The sequence below is a fragment of the Pseudophryne corroboree genome, chromosome 5, assembly GCF_028390025.1.
Source record: "Pseudophryne corroboree isolate aPseCor3 chromosome 5, aPseCor3.hap2, whole genome shotgun sequence".
NCBI classification, from domain to species: Eukaryota; Metazoa; Chordata; class Amphibia; order Anura; family Myobatrachidae; genus Pseudophryne; species Pseudophryne corroboree.
Genome location: NC_086448.1, coordinates 102,326,068 through 102,346,202, shown reverse-complemented (window position 1 = coordinate 102,346,202; position 20,135 = coordinate 102,326,068). Strand labels below are relative to the sequence as shown.

General features: G+C 44.8%; 1 protein-coding gene across 1 annotated transcript in view; it reads left to right on the top strand.

Annotated features, from left to right (window-relative positions):
• Positions 1–20,135, top strand: part of CUBN (cubilin) — a 729,033-nt gene that overhangs the window by 296,088 nt on the left and 412,810 nt on the right. The window contains exons 29-30 of the mRNA XM_063921523.1: positions 8,245–8,419; positions 9,869–10,050. Of these exons, the coding sequence (XP_063777593.1) occupies positions 8,245–8,419; positions 9,869–10,050 (357 nt within the window). The remainder of the gene's footprint in view (positions 1–8,244; positions 8,420–9,868; positions 10,051–20,135) is intronic.

Sequence of the window (20,135 nt, the reverse complement as noted above, 5' to 3'; positions counted from 1 at the left end):
ACCCTGGTCGACAGATGGGGGTTGCCAGAGAGCATACGGATCAAGAACAAAGGATCCCAAAGCGATCTTTGTGGATACCCTGTCATTGAGATGGGACTTTCACTGGCCTATGTGTTTCCTCCCATCGCCCTGTTACCCAGGGTAGTGAGAAAGGTAAAACAAGGAAAAAGTGTTGTGATACTAATAGCTCCGGCTTGGCCCAGAAGACATTGGTACACAGATCTGCAGAGGATGTCGATGGATGCTCCATTCCTACAATCTCAACGTCCAGATCTACTGATTCAGGGGCCTTGTCATCACAGACATGTCTTTGATGGCGTGGCTCTTGAGACCTCCATCCTGAAGCCAAGAGGATTCTCACAATAGGTAATTCAAACAATGCTTAGAGCAAGGAAACCCTCCTCAGCTCGCATTTATCACAGAATATGGCAAGCCTATATTCAGTGGTGCAGTGAACGGAAATTTGACCCCAGGTCTATCAGAGTTTCCAGAATCCTAGCATTCCTTCAGGCAGGAATGGATAAAGGTTTAAGGGTGGTTTCCTTGAGAGTACAGGTGTCAGCACTAACTGTATGGTTCCAAAAGAAAATTGCCAACTTACAGGATGTGTGCACTATTTTCCAGGGAATGCTGCACTTTCAACCTACTTTTGTTCCTCCTACAGTGCCTTGGGACCTTAGTTTATTTCTAAAGGCCCTTCAAGTTGCCCCATTTGAACCACTTAAAAGAGTGGATTTTAAATAGTTGACAGCTAAAGTTCTCTTTCTACTGGCCATGGCTGCAGCTAGAAGAGTTTCAGATTTAGGCGCATTGTTATGTCGTCCTTTATTTCTGATTTTTTTATCCACATAGAGCAGTTCTCAGAACTAAATCTGGGTATCTTGCTAAGGTGGTGTCTATATTCCACCTTTTTTTTTTGCAAAACTGATTTTTATTGAGTTTTTGAATATAAATGTAGGAGTACATTCGGCAAGCAAAACACAAAACACAAAACATGTAAACATGTAAAAAACGAGGAGATAAGAGCAGCTAAACAGTAAATTGTCTCACGTACTTCGGTCTCTCCAATAAATGGTATTTTGTAGTTGTAGACCCCTGTAGGTGTGATCCAGACAATTTTTAGGTAAATATTGAAGTAATAACATTGTAACTTAAAGAGTGAGTTTGGGAAAAAGGGGGGTTTAGAAGGGAGGAGGTGAGGGAAGGGTGAAAAGAGCGGGGGGGGGGGGTGGGGATAGAAAGAGCACTACTACTTGGTTTTTACTGGTTTGGGTAAGGTGCCTTCCAGGCGTGTACCCAAGATGTTGTGTATGGAGGAATTGTTACATTCTTCATCATTTATGTTCATGGAGTGAGGGCTAAAAACATAGAGTCAGAGGTGGGTATATAGGGTGAGGGAGAAAATATAAAGGTGAAGGAAAAGCATACATGGGGGTAATTGATGGCATGGGAGATGAGAAGGTATTATACCAGACGTACAACCCGACAAACAATCATGCAGGGGGAAGGGGTAAAATTGTTATTCAAAGAAAGATGTGTGGTTAATTCCCACAGTTGCGTTATCTAGTTGGTCCTTTGGACATCTTCCACAGGGGGTTTTCAAAGGCTGAGGTTATTTGCGTTTGGGTGTCCGGGTCTAGAGTGGACAAATAAGGACTCCATTTTTTGTGGAACTTCGCAAGACTGGAATAACCCGTGAGAATGGTAGTTTTGCGGTCAAAATAAATATATGTCAGCATAACTTTTAAGACTTCAGCTAAAGAGGGGATGGATCTGACAACCCAGCGTTTCAGGATCATTTTTTTTGCGATCGTAAAAAGCATGGTAAACATGGGATATAGTGGCTTAACCCCAGGTATCGAGTTCCACGTTGAGAAATTCATACATAGGCAAGCCCTCGGGTCTGGGCGTAGAGAGATGTGGAAGTTGGAGTTAATAAATCCTAACACTTTATTCCAAAAGCGCTGGATCCTAGTACAACTCCAGAGACAATGGTAGAAGGTGGCTCTGGCCCCTTTGCATTTAGGGCATTTATTAGAGTTGGAGGGGCTATCGGCATCTTGGTTGTAAGGTGGTAAGTATGCTCTATGTATGGTTTTGAGGTGGACCTCTTGAAGGTATGCAGAGTTCAATATTGATAAGGTGCGTTGATGGTGGCTAAGCAGTTGGTCGTAGGAGGTGATATTCGAGATCTCTGATTGCCATGCTGCAGCTAGTTTTGGTAGGTATGTTGTGGCTGGAATGTTCACTAGGTGAGTATATAGCTGTTTGATTTTGTAAGCTTTGGACTCCCATTGCTTTAAAATTTTTGCTAGTGGGGAGAGGTGAGTTGTGTGAGGGGGATTAAGGTTAAGTGATGTCAGGTAGTGTCTCACTTGAAGGTACATGAAGAAGTGAGAGGAGGGTAGAGAATATCTGTCTCTCAGCGTTTCAAATTGCGTGATGTGTCCGCCTGGATCGAAAACCTGTGATGCAGAGCACAGCCCCCTCTCCCGCCATTGGAGGAATAAGATGTTGTGAAGAGATGGAGGGAAGGATGGGTTTCCCCAGAGAGGTATATATGTGGAAGCAGTGTGGTTTAGTTTTAATTTCTTATGGATTTTCACCCAGCTAAGATAGGTGTCTCTGAATAGAGGGTGTTTCAAGATGGGGGGTGGAATCAGGGCCTTTTTTGTGTGTAGAAGAGCACCAGGAGAGAATGGGCTGAGGGCATTCGTGTCTAAGGCTAGGTCTGTGTAAGTGCTCTTGCCCAGTAGCCAGTCTGTGGCATATCGAAGGAAGATTGTAAGGGAATATGATGCAAAATCTGGGACTCCGAACCCTCCCTCTGACTTGTCCATCACCAGCTTCGCAAAAGCTATCTTGGGCTTCTTTCCTTGCCAGATAAAACGGGTCATAGCTCTGCGCAGCTTGATGATGTCCAGGTCCTTGAGGCCAATTGGAAGGGATTGCATGATATAAAAGATTTTCGGAAATATTACCGATTTAAGGACTGCAATCCGTCCCATCATAGATAGGGGAAGAGTGGCCCAGCCCTCTAGTTTGGTAAGGACAGTAGAGATAACTGTTGAAAAATTTAGCTCATATGTACTAGCATTATCTCGCGGGATACTGATTCCCAAGTATTTGAGGTGTGACTGTGTGATCGTGAAGGTAGTGGTCTGCGTGAGTGTGGAGAGCAAGGAGGGGGAAACATTTAAAGGAAGTAATTCTGATTTTTCAACATTAATCTTGTATCCCGCCGTTGTACCAAAATCTGAGATCAGGTGTAGGATTTCAGGGATAGATGAAAGTGGGTCAGATATAAATAAGAGCATGTCATCTGCAAATAAGGCGACCTTAAGTTCGGTTGTCCCAACAAAGATACCAGTGTAAGAGGTAGAGAGTCTAAGGGCAATGGCCAAGGGTTCCAAGGCAATGGCAAATAGAAGAGGGGATAAGGGGCAGCCCTGTCTTGTACCTTTTCCAATAGAAAAGGGGTTGGAGAGGAAGCCGTTGCAAGATATTTGGGTAGTTGGAGATGAATAAAGAGTTTTGATAGCTTGGATAAAGGGTTTTGGGTAGCCAAATCGGTGTAGGGTAGTATAGAGGTGTGGCCATTCGACTAGGTCGAAGGCTTTTTCCGCATCTAGGGATAGGATGGCAGAGCCTGTGTGAGCTGAATCGGATTGGCAGGAGTGTAACGCTGCTATCACCTTTCTCACGTTGACCACTGAATGCCTGCCGACTATGAAGCCGGTCTGATCTGGATGGATGGTGTGGGGAAGCGTGAATTTTAGGCGGTCAGCTATAATTTTTGCAAAAAGCTTGTAGTCCAGGTTCAGCAGGGATATTGGGCGGTACGAGCCGGGGAGCGACAGGTCCCTTCCAGGCTTTGGGAGTAGTTTAAGGATGGCTGAGTTGAAATGTGGAGGGGGGGTCTTCCCTAGCAACAGGGAATTGAAAACCTCAACTAGGATAAAATCAAATTTGTGGTGGAGCATTTTATAAAATTCCCCAGTATAGCCATCGGGGCCTGGGGCCTTATGAGGCTTCAATTGCCCAATTGCCAGGCGGACTTCAGTTAGAGTAATTGGGGATAGAAGTTGAGAAGCCAGTTCTTCCGACAGGGCTGGGTAAGGGAGAGCCTCCCAAAAGAAGGAGGAGGGCTGGTGTGTCCCTGAAGGGGGTGGAGAGTGGGTGGGCTCTGGAGGGTGAGTGGGGGTGTTGGGCTGGGGTGATGTTGTTTGTGAGGGAATGTTTGGACTGTTTGACGTATAAAGCTGTGAGTAGAATGTATGCATAATCTGAGCTATCTGTTTATTCGTGGATGTCAGGGTTCCTTGTGTGGTGCGAAGGGGATGTACGATCGCTGGTGAATGAGTACCTTTTAGTAAATTGGAGAGTAGGCGTCCAGTTTTGTTGCCAAACTTGTGGAATTTGTGATGGACTGAAAAAAGGTACCTGTCACCCATTTCCGATAGAAATTCATCAAAATGGACTTTGGATGTCAGATATGCCTGTTTTGTGGCTGGGGAGGGGGATGATTTATAGGTCTGAAAAGATTGGGATAAAGTGTCTTGAAGTGTCAGATATTGAGCCGAATATTTCTTGTTGGAAGCTGCGGTGAAAGATAAAATTGCACCTCTGAGTACGGCTTTTGCCGACATCCAGAACAGGAATGGGTGAATTAATGTGTTCAGAGTTGTTGGTACAAAAGTCTTCCCAAGCAGCCTCCAAGAAGGATTTGAAAGTTAGAGATTTGCAGAACCTAGAGGGGAATTTCCACATTTTAGTTGTATCTCTATCGTCGGGGAAATGGGCAGTAAAGGTGACCAAGGCGTGGTCAGAGAGGGAGATGGGGGCAATGGTGCATTGGGTAACTTGAGGAAAAAGAGTATGGGAAATAAAGAAGTAGTCAATGCGGGAGAGAGAGCCGTGCGCCGCTGAGAGACAGGTGTATTCCCTCTCTGTTGGGTTTAGAGCTCGCCAGAGATCTATAACCTGTAGGGTAGATGAGAAGAAGGGGATGCCTAGTTTGGGGAGTGTGGAGTGAGAGATCTTATGTGTTGAGGATTTGTCTAGGAGTGAGGAAGAGATCAGGTTAAAGTCCCCTCCGATGATGAGGTTATCTCCCATGTAGGGAGTCAGAAGGGCTATTAGCTGGCGGAGGTATGACTTGGAATAAGGGGGGGGAGCGTATATGTTAGCCAGAATAAATGTTTTACCCAGCAAGTCTACAGAAACTACTACGAATCTACCTGAGTCATCTGCAGTGGTGTTGTGTATTTCGAAGGGTAGAGATCTGCGTACCAGGATAGCTACACCACGTGCTCTGGAGTTGTAAGAGGAGGATGCCAATACAGACCAACCCAGCATTCCCAATTTCAAGGTTTCAGACGGGGTTAGGTGGGTTTCCTGAAGGAATGCCACGTCCACGCCACTTTTCTGTAAGTAAATCAGGAGTTTCCTCCTTTTCGCTGGGGAGTTAATTCCTCCAACATTCCATGTGGCGTAGCGAAGATCAGGCATCCCCTCCGGAAACTGGGAGAAACAGGAAGAGTGTATCAAAACATTGGGGTTTTAGGGTAACAGCCTTCATCATGAGTACATTATGAGTTACTGCAACATCTAGCCAATTCACAGAGCTAAGAGTTGTGCTTGAGAGGAAAGGAGGGAAAGGAATGACAGCAAGAGTGCAGGTAGAGATAGAGGGAAGAGGGGGATGAACAGACCTAAGAGGGGGCAGCCAGAAGTTAGGATCTGGCGCCGCACTTCCGTAATAGCTAAGTAAAAACAGTGTAAAAAACAAGAAACACATCCGGCGGGGAGGGGTAGGTCCGTCCCTGCTCCCCAGTGTGCATCGAAATATAAGGGTGACCAGGAGGTCTCCGCAGTGTACTATAAAGCATGTAAATAAACATATCATATAACTTAATCTGCAAATGTGATAATCTGATTGTTATGATATGAGCTGAAGTGACTGCTTTTCCTTTAAATGGCCAAAGCATGACATAACGGGGTTAAGGCTTTGAAACGTTATTCTGTGGAATCTGTGATGTCGGCGTCTTTCGCTTGGGACAGCTCCTGGAGATATGCCATGGCATCCGGGGGGTTGGAAAAGTCCTTGAACGAGGTCCCATCGTAAATGCGGAGTCTAGCAGGGTATAACAGGCCAAATTTTCGTCCTTCTGCGACCAACCTCGAGCATACGGGTGAAAAGCCTTTTCTGGCTCGCGATAGCTCTGCAGAGTAGTCCTGAAATATATGTAGTTTGTGTCCTTCCCATGACAGGGTTTTGGCCTTGCGAGAGGCTGACCAGATCTCCATCTTGTGTAAATAGTTTAGGCAGCGGAACAGTGTAACGCGGGGTCTCGGTCTGTTAGGGGTCGGTGTCGGACCCACCCTATGTACCCTCTCTATAACCATGTCCTGGCAAACTGACTCAATGCCTAGGAGCGAGGGGAGAGTGTTGCGGACAAAGTGGGCCAATGCAGGTCCCTTGATAGATTCGGGCAGACCAACCAGCCTAATGTTATTACGACGCGATCTGTTCTCAATGTCGTCGATCTTGTTCCATAGCTGGTAATTATCATTAGTGAGACGTTTTACTGTAAGTTGTAAACCCTCTACGTCATGGGAGACAGCAGTGACTTGCTGCTCTGTTTTGGAGACTCTGTGTGTGAGGTGCTGAAGTTGACTGGTAATGTCAGCCACAGCCTTAGTGAGAAGGGGTGTCATGGTGGCTGTTATGGCTGCCACTACGTCTGTGTAAGTCACAGGGGTCTCGTTGCCGGCACTTACTTGGCCCCCAGAAGCTGTTCCCTCGGCTGCAGTCTTTTTGTGGAGGGGGGGAGCGCTATCGATAGCGGAATCCGCCGTCATCGTTCCCGCAGCGCGCCGCTTCTCCTGGCGTGGAGGCTGCGACTGTTGCTGCTGCTGGTGGTCCGGCTGGGGGTGCGCCGTCAGCGGGGCCAAAAACTTCTCCATTTGCAGGGGGATCGGTCACTGGGACACTGCTGGAGGCTCCGGGGTCGAAACGAGGCTTTAAAAGCCTTGTAAAAGGTATTTGTTGGGGAGCGGCGGACGGAGCTCAGGACGGAGCTCAGTTCTCCATGAGGCCGGAACCGGAAGTCCCTATATTCCACCTTAACGAAAAAATTGTAGTCCCGGCTTTCCAGGGGCCGGACCTCTCTGTGGGAGATGCATCTTTGTACGTAGTCCGTGCCTTAAGGATCTACGTAGATCGTACCAGTGCTATCAGAAAGACAGATTCTCTCTTTGTTCTCTACGGATTTCACAAGAGAGGATGGCCTGCTGATAAGCAGACACTGGCGCGGTGGCTTCGGATGACGATTTCAGAAGCATATTCTCAGGCTGATCTCCCGGGTTTCTGCTCACTCTACTCGTAAGGTAGGTCCATCATGGGTAGCAGAACAGATATGTAAGGCAGCCACATGGTCTTTCATTAACACATTCATTAGACATAATGCCGTAGATACCTTTGCCTCTCAGGATGCTGAATTCGGGCGAAGGATTCTCCTGTCTAATAAGGAGCATCCCCACAACTAAATTGCTTTGGGAAATCCCAATGTATCCTGTGGATACCCTGTGGACCCTGCAGGAGAAATATACGTTATGATAAGAATTTACTGTTGATAACGGTATTTCTCCTAAGTCCACAGGTTCCACAGTGATCCCACCCTGACGCACCTGATTTGAGGATCCTTTTACTCACTAACCTCTTCCCTCTTGTACGGAAGGGTGTGTTCTTCTCGCCTGATTAGGGCTCTACATGATGCTCCTGCTTTAAGCTTTGGAAAACAACTGCTTTGCCTGAGCCAGGAGGCGGGGTTATATGGATGGGCCCGCTGCATGCTGGGAGGTCAGAAAGCTTTGACCGATTGGTGCAAGATTGGTGCTCAACCATATCCCAATGTATCCTGTGGACTTAGGAGAAATACAGTTATCAACGGTAAGTTCTTACCATAACGTATATTTTGGTAGAAAGCTGGTCACTAATACACTTTATGAATACATTGCACACTGTTGGGCAGTCCTTACCTTTCCTTTTCTAGGTTTCCTAATGACAGTTGATACATTGTCACATGGGTGATTGTATTTACTATTAGAATTTATTGTTATTGAGATTGCATTTTACCTCCTACACTACATCTGCGGCAAAGAAGCTGCCAGGACAATAAGACCCTAATGACGGTGTGATGGGAGAGAACCCAGTTAACAGCCAGTGATCATTTATTTCAGATTTATGGGGGTCCTGAATTGTCCTCCCCCAGGCTGGCTCAGCTGTGTACATCAAGAGCACCCGGGAATCCACTGCAGGTCTCCAGCACAGGGAATACAGTTACAGTGCGCTTCAAGACTGACAGCACTAGTAACGGCAAAGGGTTTAATGCTACTTGGCGTGAAGTCCCTGGAGGTAGGTAATTTCCATTTGTCTGTCTGTCTGTCTATCTATCTATCTATCTATCTATCTATCTATCTATCTATCTATCTATCTATCTATCTAAACATCGCATCATGTTGTTAAATAAGCCTGAGCTAAGTAACTGAGGATGAACCAGATTTGTTTGTATCTGTATCTAGGTCTAGCAGATAGTACCTCCCATCTGTCCCGATTTTGGGGAAGAGGGGAGGTTGACCTAAAAGTGGGCTATTCTTGATAGAGATTGGCCTATCACATACAAGGCTTATGTTGCTCTGATTTTCTGTGTCTAAATGTTGGGAGGTATGGGCTAGATATAGCAACACAAATCTGTGATCTGTCAAAAAGATAGAACCATGGGTCATGACAGCCCCCCATCTGCAGAAGGTACTGGCCTGAAATGTTATATCTGGAGAATCCACCTTCTTACTGTACTGTATCTGTAATATGTAAAACCATGTGCACTGCAGGGGGGGCAGATATAACATGTGCAGAGATACTTACCTACTTTCAATTTCTCCTCTCCGGGAGAAGCCCGCTGGGCTGTGACATCATCAAGCCACGCCCCCACATCAGGAAAATGCTGCGGTCCGCAGGAAGGGGGCAGGCCTAAAATGACGCGATTCACGTAATTTGAACCCCTTCCTCTCCCCACGGTCTCTCGAATACGGGAGAGTATGTCTCCATCTTGCCGCATCACTAGGGTGCGAGCAGGATGCGGGAGATCTGCCTACTTTTCCGGGGGTGTGGAGGGCTACCCAAAAAATGGGAGCCTCCGCAGCTTCTGGGAGAGTAGGCAAGTATAGTGCAGAGAGCGTTAGATTTGGGTGGGGTGTATTCAAACTGAAATCTAAATTGCAGTGTAAAAATAAAGCAGCCAGTATTTACCCTGCACAGAAACAAAATAACCCACCCAAATCTAACTCTCTCTGCACGTTATATCTGCCACACCTGCAGTGCACATGGGGTGGCAGCCGTGCAATTGGGTCGGAACTGCGCATGCGCTGCGCCCGCTTTGTGCAGGCACGTCACTGCCTGGCGACAGCAGTCGCCAGGCAGCCCGCCGCTAGCGAAGAAATCGGTCGCAATGGCGACCGTAAGAAGATTGACAGGAGGAAGGCGTTCTGGGCACGGCCAGCAAAAAGTTGCTATGTGAGATCAACTTGGAATGACCCCCCAGGTTTTGCCAACTGCTAACAAATTTGCGGCAGCGATCAACTCAGAATTACCCCCAATGCACTATACCTACATCATACCATTGGGAATAGAGCTCAGAAGAGAGCAGTATTAGTGACAGGCTGTCTGTACACACAGCAGTTGCACAGATATTGGTTTTCTTGTGAAGTGCAAAACAGGAAAAAGAAAAATGTTATCACCAGGTTTCTGAATGGAATTAGTGGACCCAACGCAGATGATCCAGGCATTATTTTATATTGTTTTCAGGCTGTGGTGGCGTTTTTCAAACCTCTAATGGAGAGATCCATTCTCCAAACTATCCGAGACCCTACAATGACAACACCGAGTGTTCCTGGGTGATTAAAGTGGATACGGGGCACAGAGTTTCCCTCAACTTTACAGACTTTGACATTGAATATCACACGTCCTGTAACTATGACAGTGTCACAGTAAGTACTGTCTGGCATTAGTGCTTTCTTGCGATTTTACTGGTCATTTTGTTCTCTTTTACTTTTATTATGTATTTATGTAGAAATGCCTATAGTACATAAACAGTTACTGCCTAGAAAAATATTCCACATTCAAAATACATTTCTGGCTACACACATGAACAATATGTTCTGCACAGCTTGCTATAGGGAACTTTTGTGAAGGAAGTCAAATCTAAAGGGGGGTACACACGTAGAGCTTTCTTCCACAGATGTGTGCTGAGCGATCTAGTACAGACCGCTCAGCACACATCTCAGGACGCTCCGCACACAGCGCGATGTGTACTGAGTGAGGGGAAAAAATTGCTCACTTCACCGCTGGGTTCTTCTGACTAGATCTGGCATGCATGCTTCCAAATCTACAGCCAGCAATAGCGACGCGCAGGGCCACGCATCGCTGTCGCCGGCACCCTACACACGGAGCAATGTATGCTTCATTTCTAAGCAATCTAGTCAGATTGCTTAGAAATTGAGCACACGTCGCTACGGGTGTACCCCCCTGTATATGTAACTAATTGGATGAAAATGCAGCATTGTAATCACAGCAGGAGCAAATACTCGTTTTTCTAAATTTCACGTTCAAATTTAAATTGTCGCATGATGCACTTTTTAAATATGAATGGAGAGGAGGGGGGATGTAGTCATCTCATAGTCACACCCCCCCCCCCCCCCCCACCCCCTTCCCCAAAAATTAGACTTTTGCTCTGAGTTTGAGAAATGTGGGATGGTATAATAGGGGTGGTCTTCAGTATGCCGGCTCTTGGGATCCCGGCGCACAGTATACCGGCGCCGGGATCCCGACAGCCGGCATACCGACACTTATTCTCCCTCGTGGGGATCCATGACCCCCCTGGAGGGAGAATAAAATAGTGTGGCGCGCGTAGCGCGCCACCGTGCCCGTAGCGTGGCGAGCGCAGCAAGCCCGCAGGGGGCTCATTTGCGCTCGCCACACTGTCGGTAAGCCGGCGGTCGGACTCCCGGCGCCGGTATGCTGGTCGCCGGGAGCCCAACCGCCGGCATATCGTAGTGAATCCGTATAATAGACATGCAGTGCAGTAGAGGGGCTAAGATTTAGGCCTAGAACCAGTAGGGGTTTCCTTCTCCCTAACCAGTGCCAGGGTCTGACTGGCCCTTAGGGCCATTAGGTGAATTCCCGGTGGGCCCCACTGCATAAGGATCCACCCTCTCCTCTAGTGGTCAAGTTCTAGACAGTGCACTCTAATTATATATTGTTACTTTATTAGAGGGTGAGTTTCACGGTGTAGCGGGACCATGGATGAACATGGGTGCTTAGTTTGCATCTATAGAAATTACACCATGACTTGAATTTACACCTCTTGTTGGCTTTGGGATTTAACGGAATGAACATAGCTCCTGCCAGTAAGTTGTAACTGGAATGGAATTGTAGCAATGCACTTTCTCACATGTTCAGTGCATGTAGCATATATATACAGAATACCTCCCAACTGTCCCTATATTAGCAGGACAATCCCATTTTCGTGCACTGTCTGTCCCACCCGAAAGCCGCAGTGTCCCGTGGTGGTGCTGGTGGGGGGAAGGGGGGGGGGTGTTTGGGATGCCCCTTCTCACTTGCTGCTCTGTTTAGTGAGCTGCGAGTGAGCCTAGCAGAGGAGCGGTGCGTAGATTCTGTGCGCATGTGCCCAGCATCTATTCTGTGGAGAGGGGGATTGGGGACAAGGCCAGCAGCATCTGGAGCGCCCGGCATGCCGCCCACAGTGATGGAAATGGGTTAGTGGCTTGTGATAGTGGGATTTACTGTGAAACCACGCCACCTTATGTAAGACCACACCCCTTTCTGTGAGCTGCCGCACATCTGAGACCTGATTTGTGCAATGAAAATGTTAGGAGGTATGCATCATGTGCTTAGTTATTATACATGTGTTACATTATACTGCATTCCCAGAACTGTGGTGTATTTTCTACAGTACATTGCTTTTATCAATCTGGTACATTATCCATGCATGTAATATCAGTATACTGTTTTCTATATATATTTTTAAAGTGTCCCAGACCATGCACTCTTTAATAGTTAACCAAACCTCCCACTCCCTATGGCTGCCCACACTCCCTATGTTTGGCCACACCTTGAAACATGGGCCACTATTACTGCATCCCCCCGGTGGGCTTTTCATGGCCCAGTCTGACACTGGCCACCTCCACCTGCAACTACCACCCTCGGTCCTCATATGGTCCTTCATTTAAGAACATTCACATTCACATACCTCCCAATTTCTGAAGGTAGTAATGGAGGTCCTGGTGCACCGGAAGTGCATCTGAAAAGGGGAGTGGCCTCGGATGCAGGGGCAAGGCCTCTGGGTGGAAGGGCAGGGCCTCACTGCACAACCCCCATTTTCATAATTTTGGGGGCCCTGAGCAGCTGAGCAGCCCCCGCCTCACCTCCCTGCACTGTTATATGCCGTGATCACCGGCTACTTTGCAGAGCAGCGGTGATCATAGGCTCTCCCAACCTGCCCCGCCCCAGGGACACTGCAGACCACGGATGGGACAGCAGGACAGTGACTAAATAGCGGGACTGTCCTGCTAGATTTGGGGTGGTTGTGAGGTATGCATTAACTACTGTGGAAGTAGAACAGTGTCCTCCTGTAGCATTGTTTCCTGTGCATGTTGGCCCCTAGGAGTTCCCCTCTGTTATGAGTAGGGACTAGATAATTAAATACCGTCCTGGCTGTAGAGCAAAGGAACTGACACACTCTGACCGAGTGATGGAACTGACACGCTGTGACCTTCTCTGTGAAATACAAAATCTCTAAACAGTGTGGAGTTTGTGTTCTCTGCGTGTGTCCCAATTACGAAGCATGCCTAATATAGACATGCAAGGCTGAAATTGGTGAACCTCATCTATTAATCTTCATTAATCACCACATCTTTGATATAAACATCCATTCAGTGTCCCTAACAATGGTTCCTTTGACAGTCATTTAGAATCTGGGATAAATGCAAGGAGAAAATATATGTGCTGTGGCCTCCAGAACTCTGTAACCTATTGTATTACATGAGAACTGTTATATTATCACGTGTCGGTTACAAAGACAATTGTGAAAGAGTGTGATATGCAGTGCATGTAAAAAATGTTGCTGTAGATGCTATATATACACCAATGATATTTCCAGATATATAGGGCTGGACTGATGTGGGGCTAATGTAGCTCAAGGCCCTACAATATATAAAGAAGAAATAAATTTATATAGATAGATAGATATACGCACAGTGTATATATACTCATAAATATGTACACACACTGTCTGTCTGTCTGTCTGTCTGTCTTGTGAGGTGGAGCCTCCATGGCTCCACCTCATCCCACAGATGCTCGATAGAATTGAGATCTGGAGGAATTTGGAGGCCAAGTCAACACCTTGAACTCTGTCATGTTCCTCAAACAATTTCTGTAGTATGGCAGGGCACATTATTCTGCTGAAAGAGGCAATGAAGGAATACTGTTTTAATGAAGGGGTGTACATGGTCTGCAACAATGTTTAGGTGAGTGGTACATGTCAAAGTAACATCCACATGCGTTCCAGGACCCAAGGATTCCCAGCAGAACATTGCCCACATTATCACACCGACTTTGCTGGCTTACCTTCTTCCCATAGATCATCCTTGTGCCATCTCTTCCCCTGGTAAATGATGCACCCAGCCATCCACATGATTTTAAAAAAATGTGATTCATCAGACCAGATCACCTTCTTCCATTGCTCCATGGACCAGTTCTGACTCTCAGGGGCCCATTGTAGAGGCTTTCGACGTTGAACATTTGTCAGCATGGACCCTCTGACTGGTCTGCTTTTTCAGCAATTTGTGCTACAGTAGCACTTCTGTGGGATTGGACCAGATGGGCTAGCCTAAGCTCCTTAAGCTAATCAATGAGCCTTGGGCACCCATGACCTGGTTGCCGGTTCACTGGTTGACCTGCCTTGGACCACTCTTGGTGGATACTAACAGGGCCGTAACTAGGTGTGCCGATGGTGCCTTGCCCACAGCGCAAGTGCAGTGAAGGCGCACCACGCACCATATGGCAGCACACCCCTACCTATGGTTGTTTTGGTCAGTGACGGAGTAGTGAAATTTCTGCTGTTCGCCGGTGCCTGCCTTTGTAAGCGACGGGGAGCGCGCCATTTGGTGTTACCTGTCGTGCGTTAATTCTGGCTGTGAGCTCCGCCACCACCTCTGAAGTGGAGAGGGAGTGCTCCTTCAACCACCTAGTCCTGTATAGGAGCCGCCGCTGCCTCTACTGATGCCGCCAGGGTGACCCGCCGCCGCCACCTCTGAAGTGGAGAGAGAGAGCGCTCCTTCAGCCGCCTGGTCCCGTATAGGAGCCGCCGCTGCCTCTACTGTGACACCCGCCGCAGCCTGAGCACTGGAGAGGGGACTATGAGCGCCAGAAAATAAGTAAGAAAAAAGTTTTAACCAAAGTTATATTCAGGCGCAAAAATGGGATGATGTTCTAATTTAGCTGCTGCTATAGGAACAGGATTAGTCAGTCCTGTAAATAATGGGAACAACAAAGGAAAAACAAGATAGCAGCGCTTCAATAGGGAATTTGATACAATTGATATGTATATGAAAATAACTAAAAGAGCTTACGGAGATGAATGGATTGAAGGTAAAAAGACATTCAATTTAATAAAATGACTGACAATACATTTGACATACTGATTTACACTAATAAAATATATAAAACAACCAGAACCACCACAAAGGCTGCTGTAGTGAGTGTCCGTTCCTTATTTTTGTTGGACTTAAAGATGATAAATGTGCAGATGAATAACTGGAGGACTGATGGCACAGTCCTGTATGAACATTACCACTGTGTAAGCCGCTGGAGGAAGAAGTCCCGGAGAAAAGTCCCTTTTAAATGGGTGGAAGTTGCTGGGGACCCAAATCCTCACCAGATGTGCGGTGGTCTCAATGCTGAGTGGATAGACAGTGGAGCCAGTTGGTAGTAATATTCATCAAAGTGCGTCTGCATACGATTATGAAAGTCCAATAAAGGTCCGGATATAACACAGGCAGCATGCAAATGGATGGTGGGTGGTCTGGAGTAACACCTGACGCGTTTCGCTGCAGTGCCTGCAGCTTTTTCAAAGGTGACCTAACAGTGCTGGGAACTTCATATTTATACCCTTAATGGCTGCCAATCAGCCCGCACCTGTTCAATCCATTCATCTCAATTAGCTTCCCTTCTCCACAAAACATGTGTGAACACAACCATAAATTATATTGATTAAGATCAAATGCAGACTCTTTATAAATATAATGAATTTTCAATGTCGTTTAATATTTAGTAGATACTTATTTATAGATTACTTCCGGGTTAAGTGACAAAGGCGATCATGTGACTATCAGAGAGAGTGAAATCAGTTCCTGTATTAAATGGCACTGTTGCTTAGCAACATGATACAGAGCCTCCGTTAAGTTTACTCTATGTAGAAACGGAATAATTCTGGGATGGTCACGTGTTAAATCACGTTGAGACCCGCACCGCAGGTTAAATGTACATGAGGATTGTTAGATCATTCTAATTCTATGTCCGATAACACGCCAGCGCTCATAGCGCTTCCGTGTTCCGGGCATAGAGCGGGGCCGTTACTAGGCAACCGAAGGGGCGGATACCTATCACCCGATCAGATGCTCCAGTCACGTGAACCGCCTCCCATGACGTGGGGCTGTTGAATCGCGCTCATGGCGCTTCTTGGCCGGGCATAGAGAGAAGCCATAGCTAAGCAACTACGGAGGCGGGACCCTGCAGCCAGACCAACTGATCTGGTCACGTGGCCCACCTCTTAGGACACGCATCAATGTTGTGTTTTTCCTGGTGTTTAGAGCGCATAGATCGCGCTGATGCTGACAGAGGAAATTACATTATGAAAGGGCAGCAATTCAGAAACGGCCTATCAGCACTATAACTAACACCATTCCACACCCTCATAAATTAGATTTAGGCATATCGGCATAGTTATTTCCAATGCTGATCCTAACAAAAATCAGTTTGGTCAAATAAACACTAATACTTTTTTATTTTACATAATATAAAGTCTAATTTGAGCCATAATCATACTATTGTTAACAAATAGCGGATTGGAACGTGCTTTAAATATATTGCACATTCTTCATAATGTAGACAGCAATTTATCTTACTGCCACTTTTTTATCCTGACTCAATAAGTATACTAGATGTTAACCATTGAGCAAAATGCTTCTAAATAGAGCTATTAAAGAACAAAGTTACCCTATTTTATTAGTGAACGAAAAGCTCAGGAGAAAAGGAAGAGTTTACACAACCAAATCAAATTAGCATGTACAATTCTAGTGATTCATTAAGTCCTTCGGGGAAAATGCTATTCATCTTAAACATCCATAAGGCTTCTTGTACACATAACTTTTTATTTCTATCTCCACCTCGTAGGGTCTTTGGGATGTGCTCTATACCAATCAATTTCAAACACGCTGGATTCCCCTGATGGTAATCACTAAAATGTTTCGGCACACTGTGGGTCTGAATCCTTTTTAGGATGTTTCTGCGATGTTCTAAAAAGCGAGTTTTTAAAGTGCGAGTGGTGTGACCTATATATTTTTTGTTACAGCTGCAAATCAACATGTAAATTACATAGGAATTTTCACAATTAATGAAATGTTTAATTTCATAGGTATTATCATGAGCATCTAGCTGAATTTTTTGGGTCTTATTTTGAATAAAGTCACAGGTAATACATCTGTTTTTTCCACACTTATAGCATCCTTTGACTTTTTTTAACCAGTTACCGCTGTCCGTACTCCCACTGACGGGCAGCAATGCCTGTCTAAGGTGGCTTGGTGCTAATAAATTTTTCAAAGATTGGTTCTTTTTAAAGATGAAGCTAGGATTATGAGGTAGGAAGGAGGAAAGATGAGCATCTTGTCTCAGGATATTGAAATTCCTCAAGACGATGGTCTGGATCTCAGAATGGCAATTATTGAAGGTAGAGATGAAGGCCAACTCTTCTTCCCGACTGAATTGGGCTTTCTTGGCTCCCTTAATGGAGCTGAGTAAGTGGCCTCTATCTAACCTTCTAACTTCCTCTAAGGCATTCCTGAGAAGTAGTTCAGGATAGCCTCTTGAAATGAAGGAATGGAACATCTGTTTGGCCTGAACTTCAAAGGATTCCAAGTCAGAGCAGTTTCTTCTAATGCGAAGAAACTGACTCTTAGGGATACTTTTCTTCCAGGGCATGTGATGCGCACTTTTAAAGTGTAAATAAGCATCAGTACCAACTTCCTTTGAAAAGTTGGTAGTGCAGATTTTTGATTCCTTTATCTCCAGGGAGATATCCAAAAAAGAAATAGATGAAGGGTGAAAAGTATGAGTGAATGTGAGGTTGTAGTTGTTGGAATTTAAATAGTCCACAAAAACTTGTGCTGAAGTGCTGTCCCCATCCCAAATCAAAAATAAAGTGGGATTTCTAATTGGGATAATCCCTCTGAACCTAAATCAAATAATCATGAAAGCCAACTAAGAGGTGATTTCCTAAAATTAGAGGATCTTTTGAAATCTGAAACAAGGCACTGGTTGGATACTGTGAATATGCAAAAATATATTGATAAGAAAATTATCCCCAGGGGCCTAAGGCTTTCAAAACCCTCTATATTTCAAGATAATACAGACTTTCAAGATAGATGGAATTCCCTGTTGGATAAATGTTCTTTTAGCCTTATGGAATTGGTAATAGACTATAGAACGAATAAACTTAAAAATATTGAAATAGAGATTGAAACCTTAAAAATAAAATTAGAACCCCTCAGTCATACTACAGAATTTAAGGAAAGGGATGGAGCAACAACAGAGAGAGTAAATAAGTTTGAACAAACTATTTTGGAAACTAAATGTAACAAATTCCAAAGAGATCTGGAAGACTACCGTTCTGATTGTGTAAGAAATTACAGACAAAGGAGAGATACAAAACCCCTCAGAAGGTTTGAAACAGATAGACCCCAACAACAACTTAGGGCCGCATCTAGGTATCAGCAAGAAGATAGTCCTAGAGACTTTGCCCATACCAGAACCAGACAAACACCCCGATATCGAGACACTATGAGTAATTATCCATCAAAGAGAAATGTCTCTGAAAGTGAGGAACCTAGAAACACTACCAGGAATCCAGGTGCCAGACCCAAAGTTCATTTAGAAACTACACCCTATCAGGATCGCTCTTTTTTAGAACCACGCAAGAGGCGGTTTCAGGACAGAGGAAGAGAATGGCAGGAAGAACCACTAAAAAGAAGGAGAAATGTCAGTATAGAGGAAGAAGAGGTGGCAGAAAGGAAGTATTAAAGAGATTAAAGGCCTCTAGGAGAACATTACCCAATAATACCGTGTTCAATTTGTCCTCAAAAAAATTGACGACTAATGAGCTACGGGTACTAAACAAAGGCTTAAAATTTTTCCCCTCTGCACCACCTAACATATTCAATGTTTTTGTTGAATTGAATCGTTTTGTGAGGACTTTGTGTAGAAAAAAATATTTCGCTAGACAAACTCTTCTCAAGAATCAAGATGAATGTCATCCTATAGTCCTTGATACTGAAGATCTGGTGGCTCTAGAGACCCTCACAGATCTTTTGGAGGAAGGAGGCTCTGACTCACCCTCACAAACAATTATGCTATACGATATTAAACAAGAGAGAAACAAATTTAAAAACAAGTCAGAATTCTACCCAATAAAATCTAGGGGCTCGAGCATAGATTGTTTTTACAAAACTACTTTGGGTGATTTTAAGAACCTCTGTGCGAACTCCTCTAAACTGTCAAAAAAAAACAAATAATCTCAATAAATGGGAAAAACAGGCAGATAAAAAAATTAATGAAGGATACTTCAATAATTATTAAGCAGGCGGATAAGGGGGGGGGGGGTTGGTAGTACAGAATAAGGCTGATTATGTTCAAGAAGCCCTTAGGCAATTGAATAATGTAGAATTCTACAAGGTACTGCCTTCTGACCCTTCCTCTTTCTTTCTGGTCGAACTTCGTGATCTTCTTACTAGGGCAGTAGATGATGCTATTATCTCCAGGGAGGAATTCAATTTTCTTCTTTGTTCACACCCCACTGTTCCCATCTATTATCACCTGCCAAAGATACACAAATCCCTCACCTCCCGGGCGTCCCATTATTTCGGGTGTGGATTCCCTCACGTCTAACCTTTCATTTTATGTTGATTCTTTTTTACAATCACGGGTATCAACACTCAGATCTCACATTAAAGACACAACACATTTTTTGAATCTTATTAATGACATCAAGTGGAGGGAGAAGAAAAAGATCACAAATCGGTAACCGTTTGTGATCACCCGGCGCTGTAATGGTATAAATCCTTATAAACTAAATTGTTTCAGCAGCTGAGTAAAAACAACTTGCCAGGTTGCAACATTTGAGGACTATAGAAAGAGAAATATACTCTGCGCTTGAAACAATGTATCTAAAATATATATGTGCAGTCGGACACAGGAGATTGACTCAGTACAACTTGAATATAATGTAAAACAATTTTTATATAGTATCTGTTAGAAACAACATTTACAACATTTAATAAAAACAGATAATTAATAACGGTTAGTACATTCTCTCACACAGACTAGCTAAATGAGAGTTGAAATAACATACAACATGAAATAAAGCTATTAAATTAACTCTTTCAAGTGGTGATGGTGAAAATCAAAACACTGGCATCCCAGTGTGTTAGTTTACGTTTGTAATTCCTGCAGAAATATTTACAGTCTCACAGTCTCAGAATTTTGTATGAAAACATTGAAGGAAAGGTGCAATTTATAATTTATGCTCCCGTGCTGGTTCCTGTGTTAGTATGCAATCAGGGTCCTTTATAAAGATGAAATACACGTGGAGTGAAGATATATCGTTCATTTACTGTTATAATAACAGCGGGTGATTGCCGTCTTTCCCAGAGTAGTATTTGTTGGTTTAAATATAAATGGCAGTGTTCATACACGGTAAATATAGCCGCCGTGGAAATAGCTA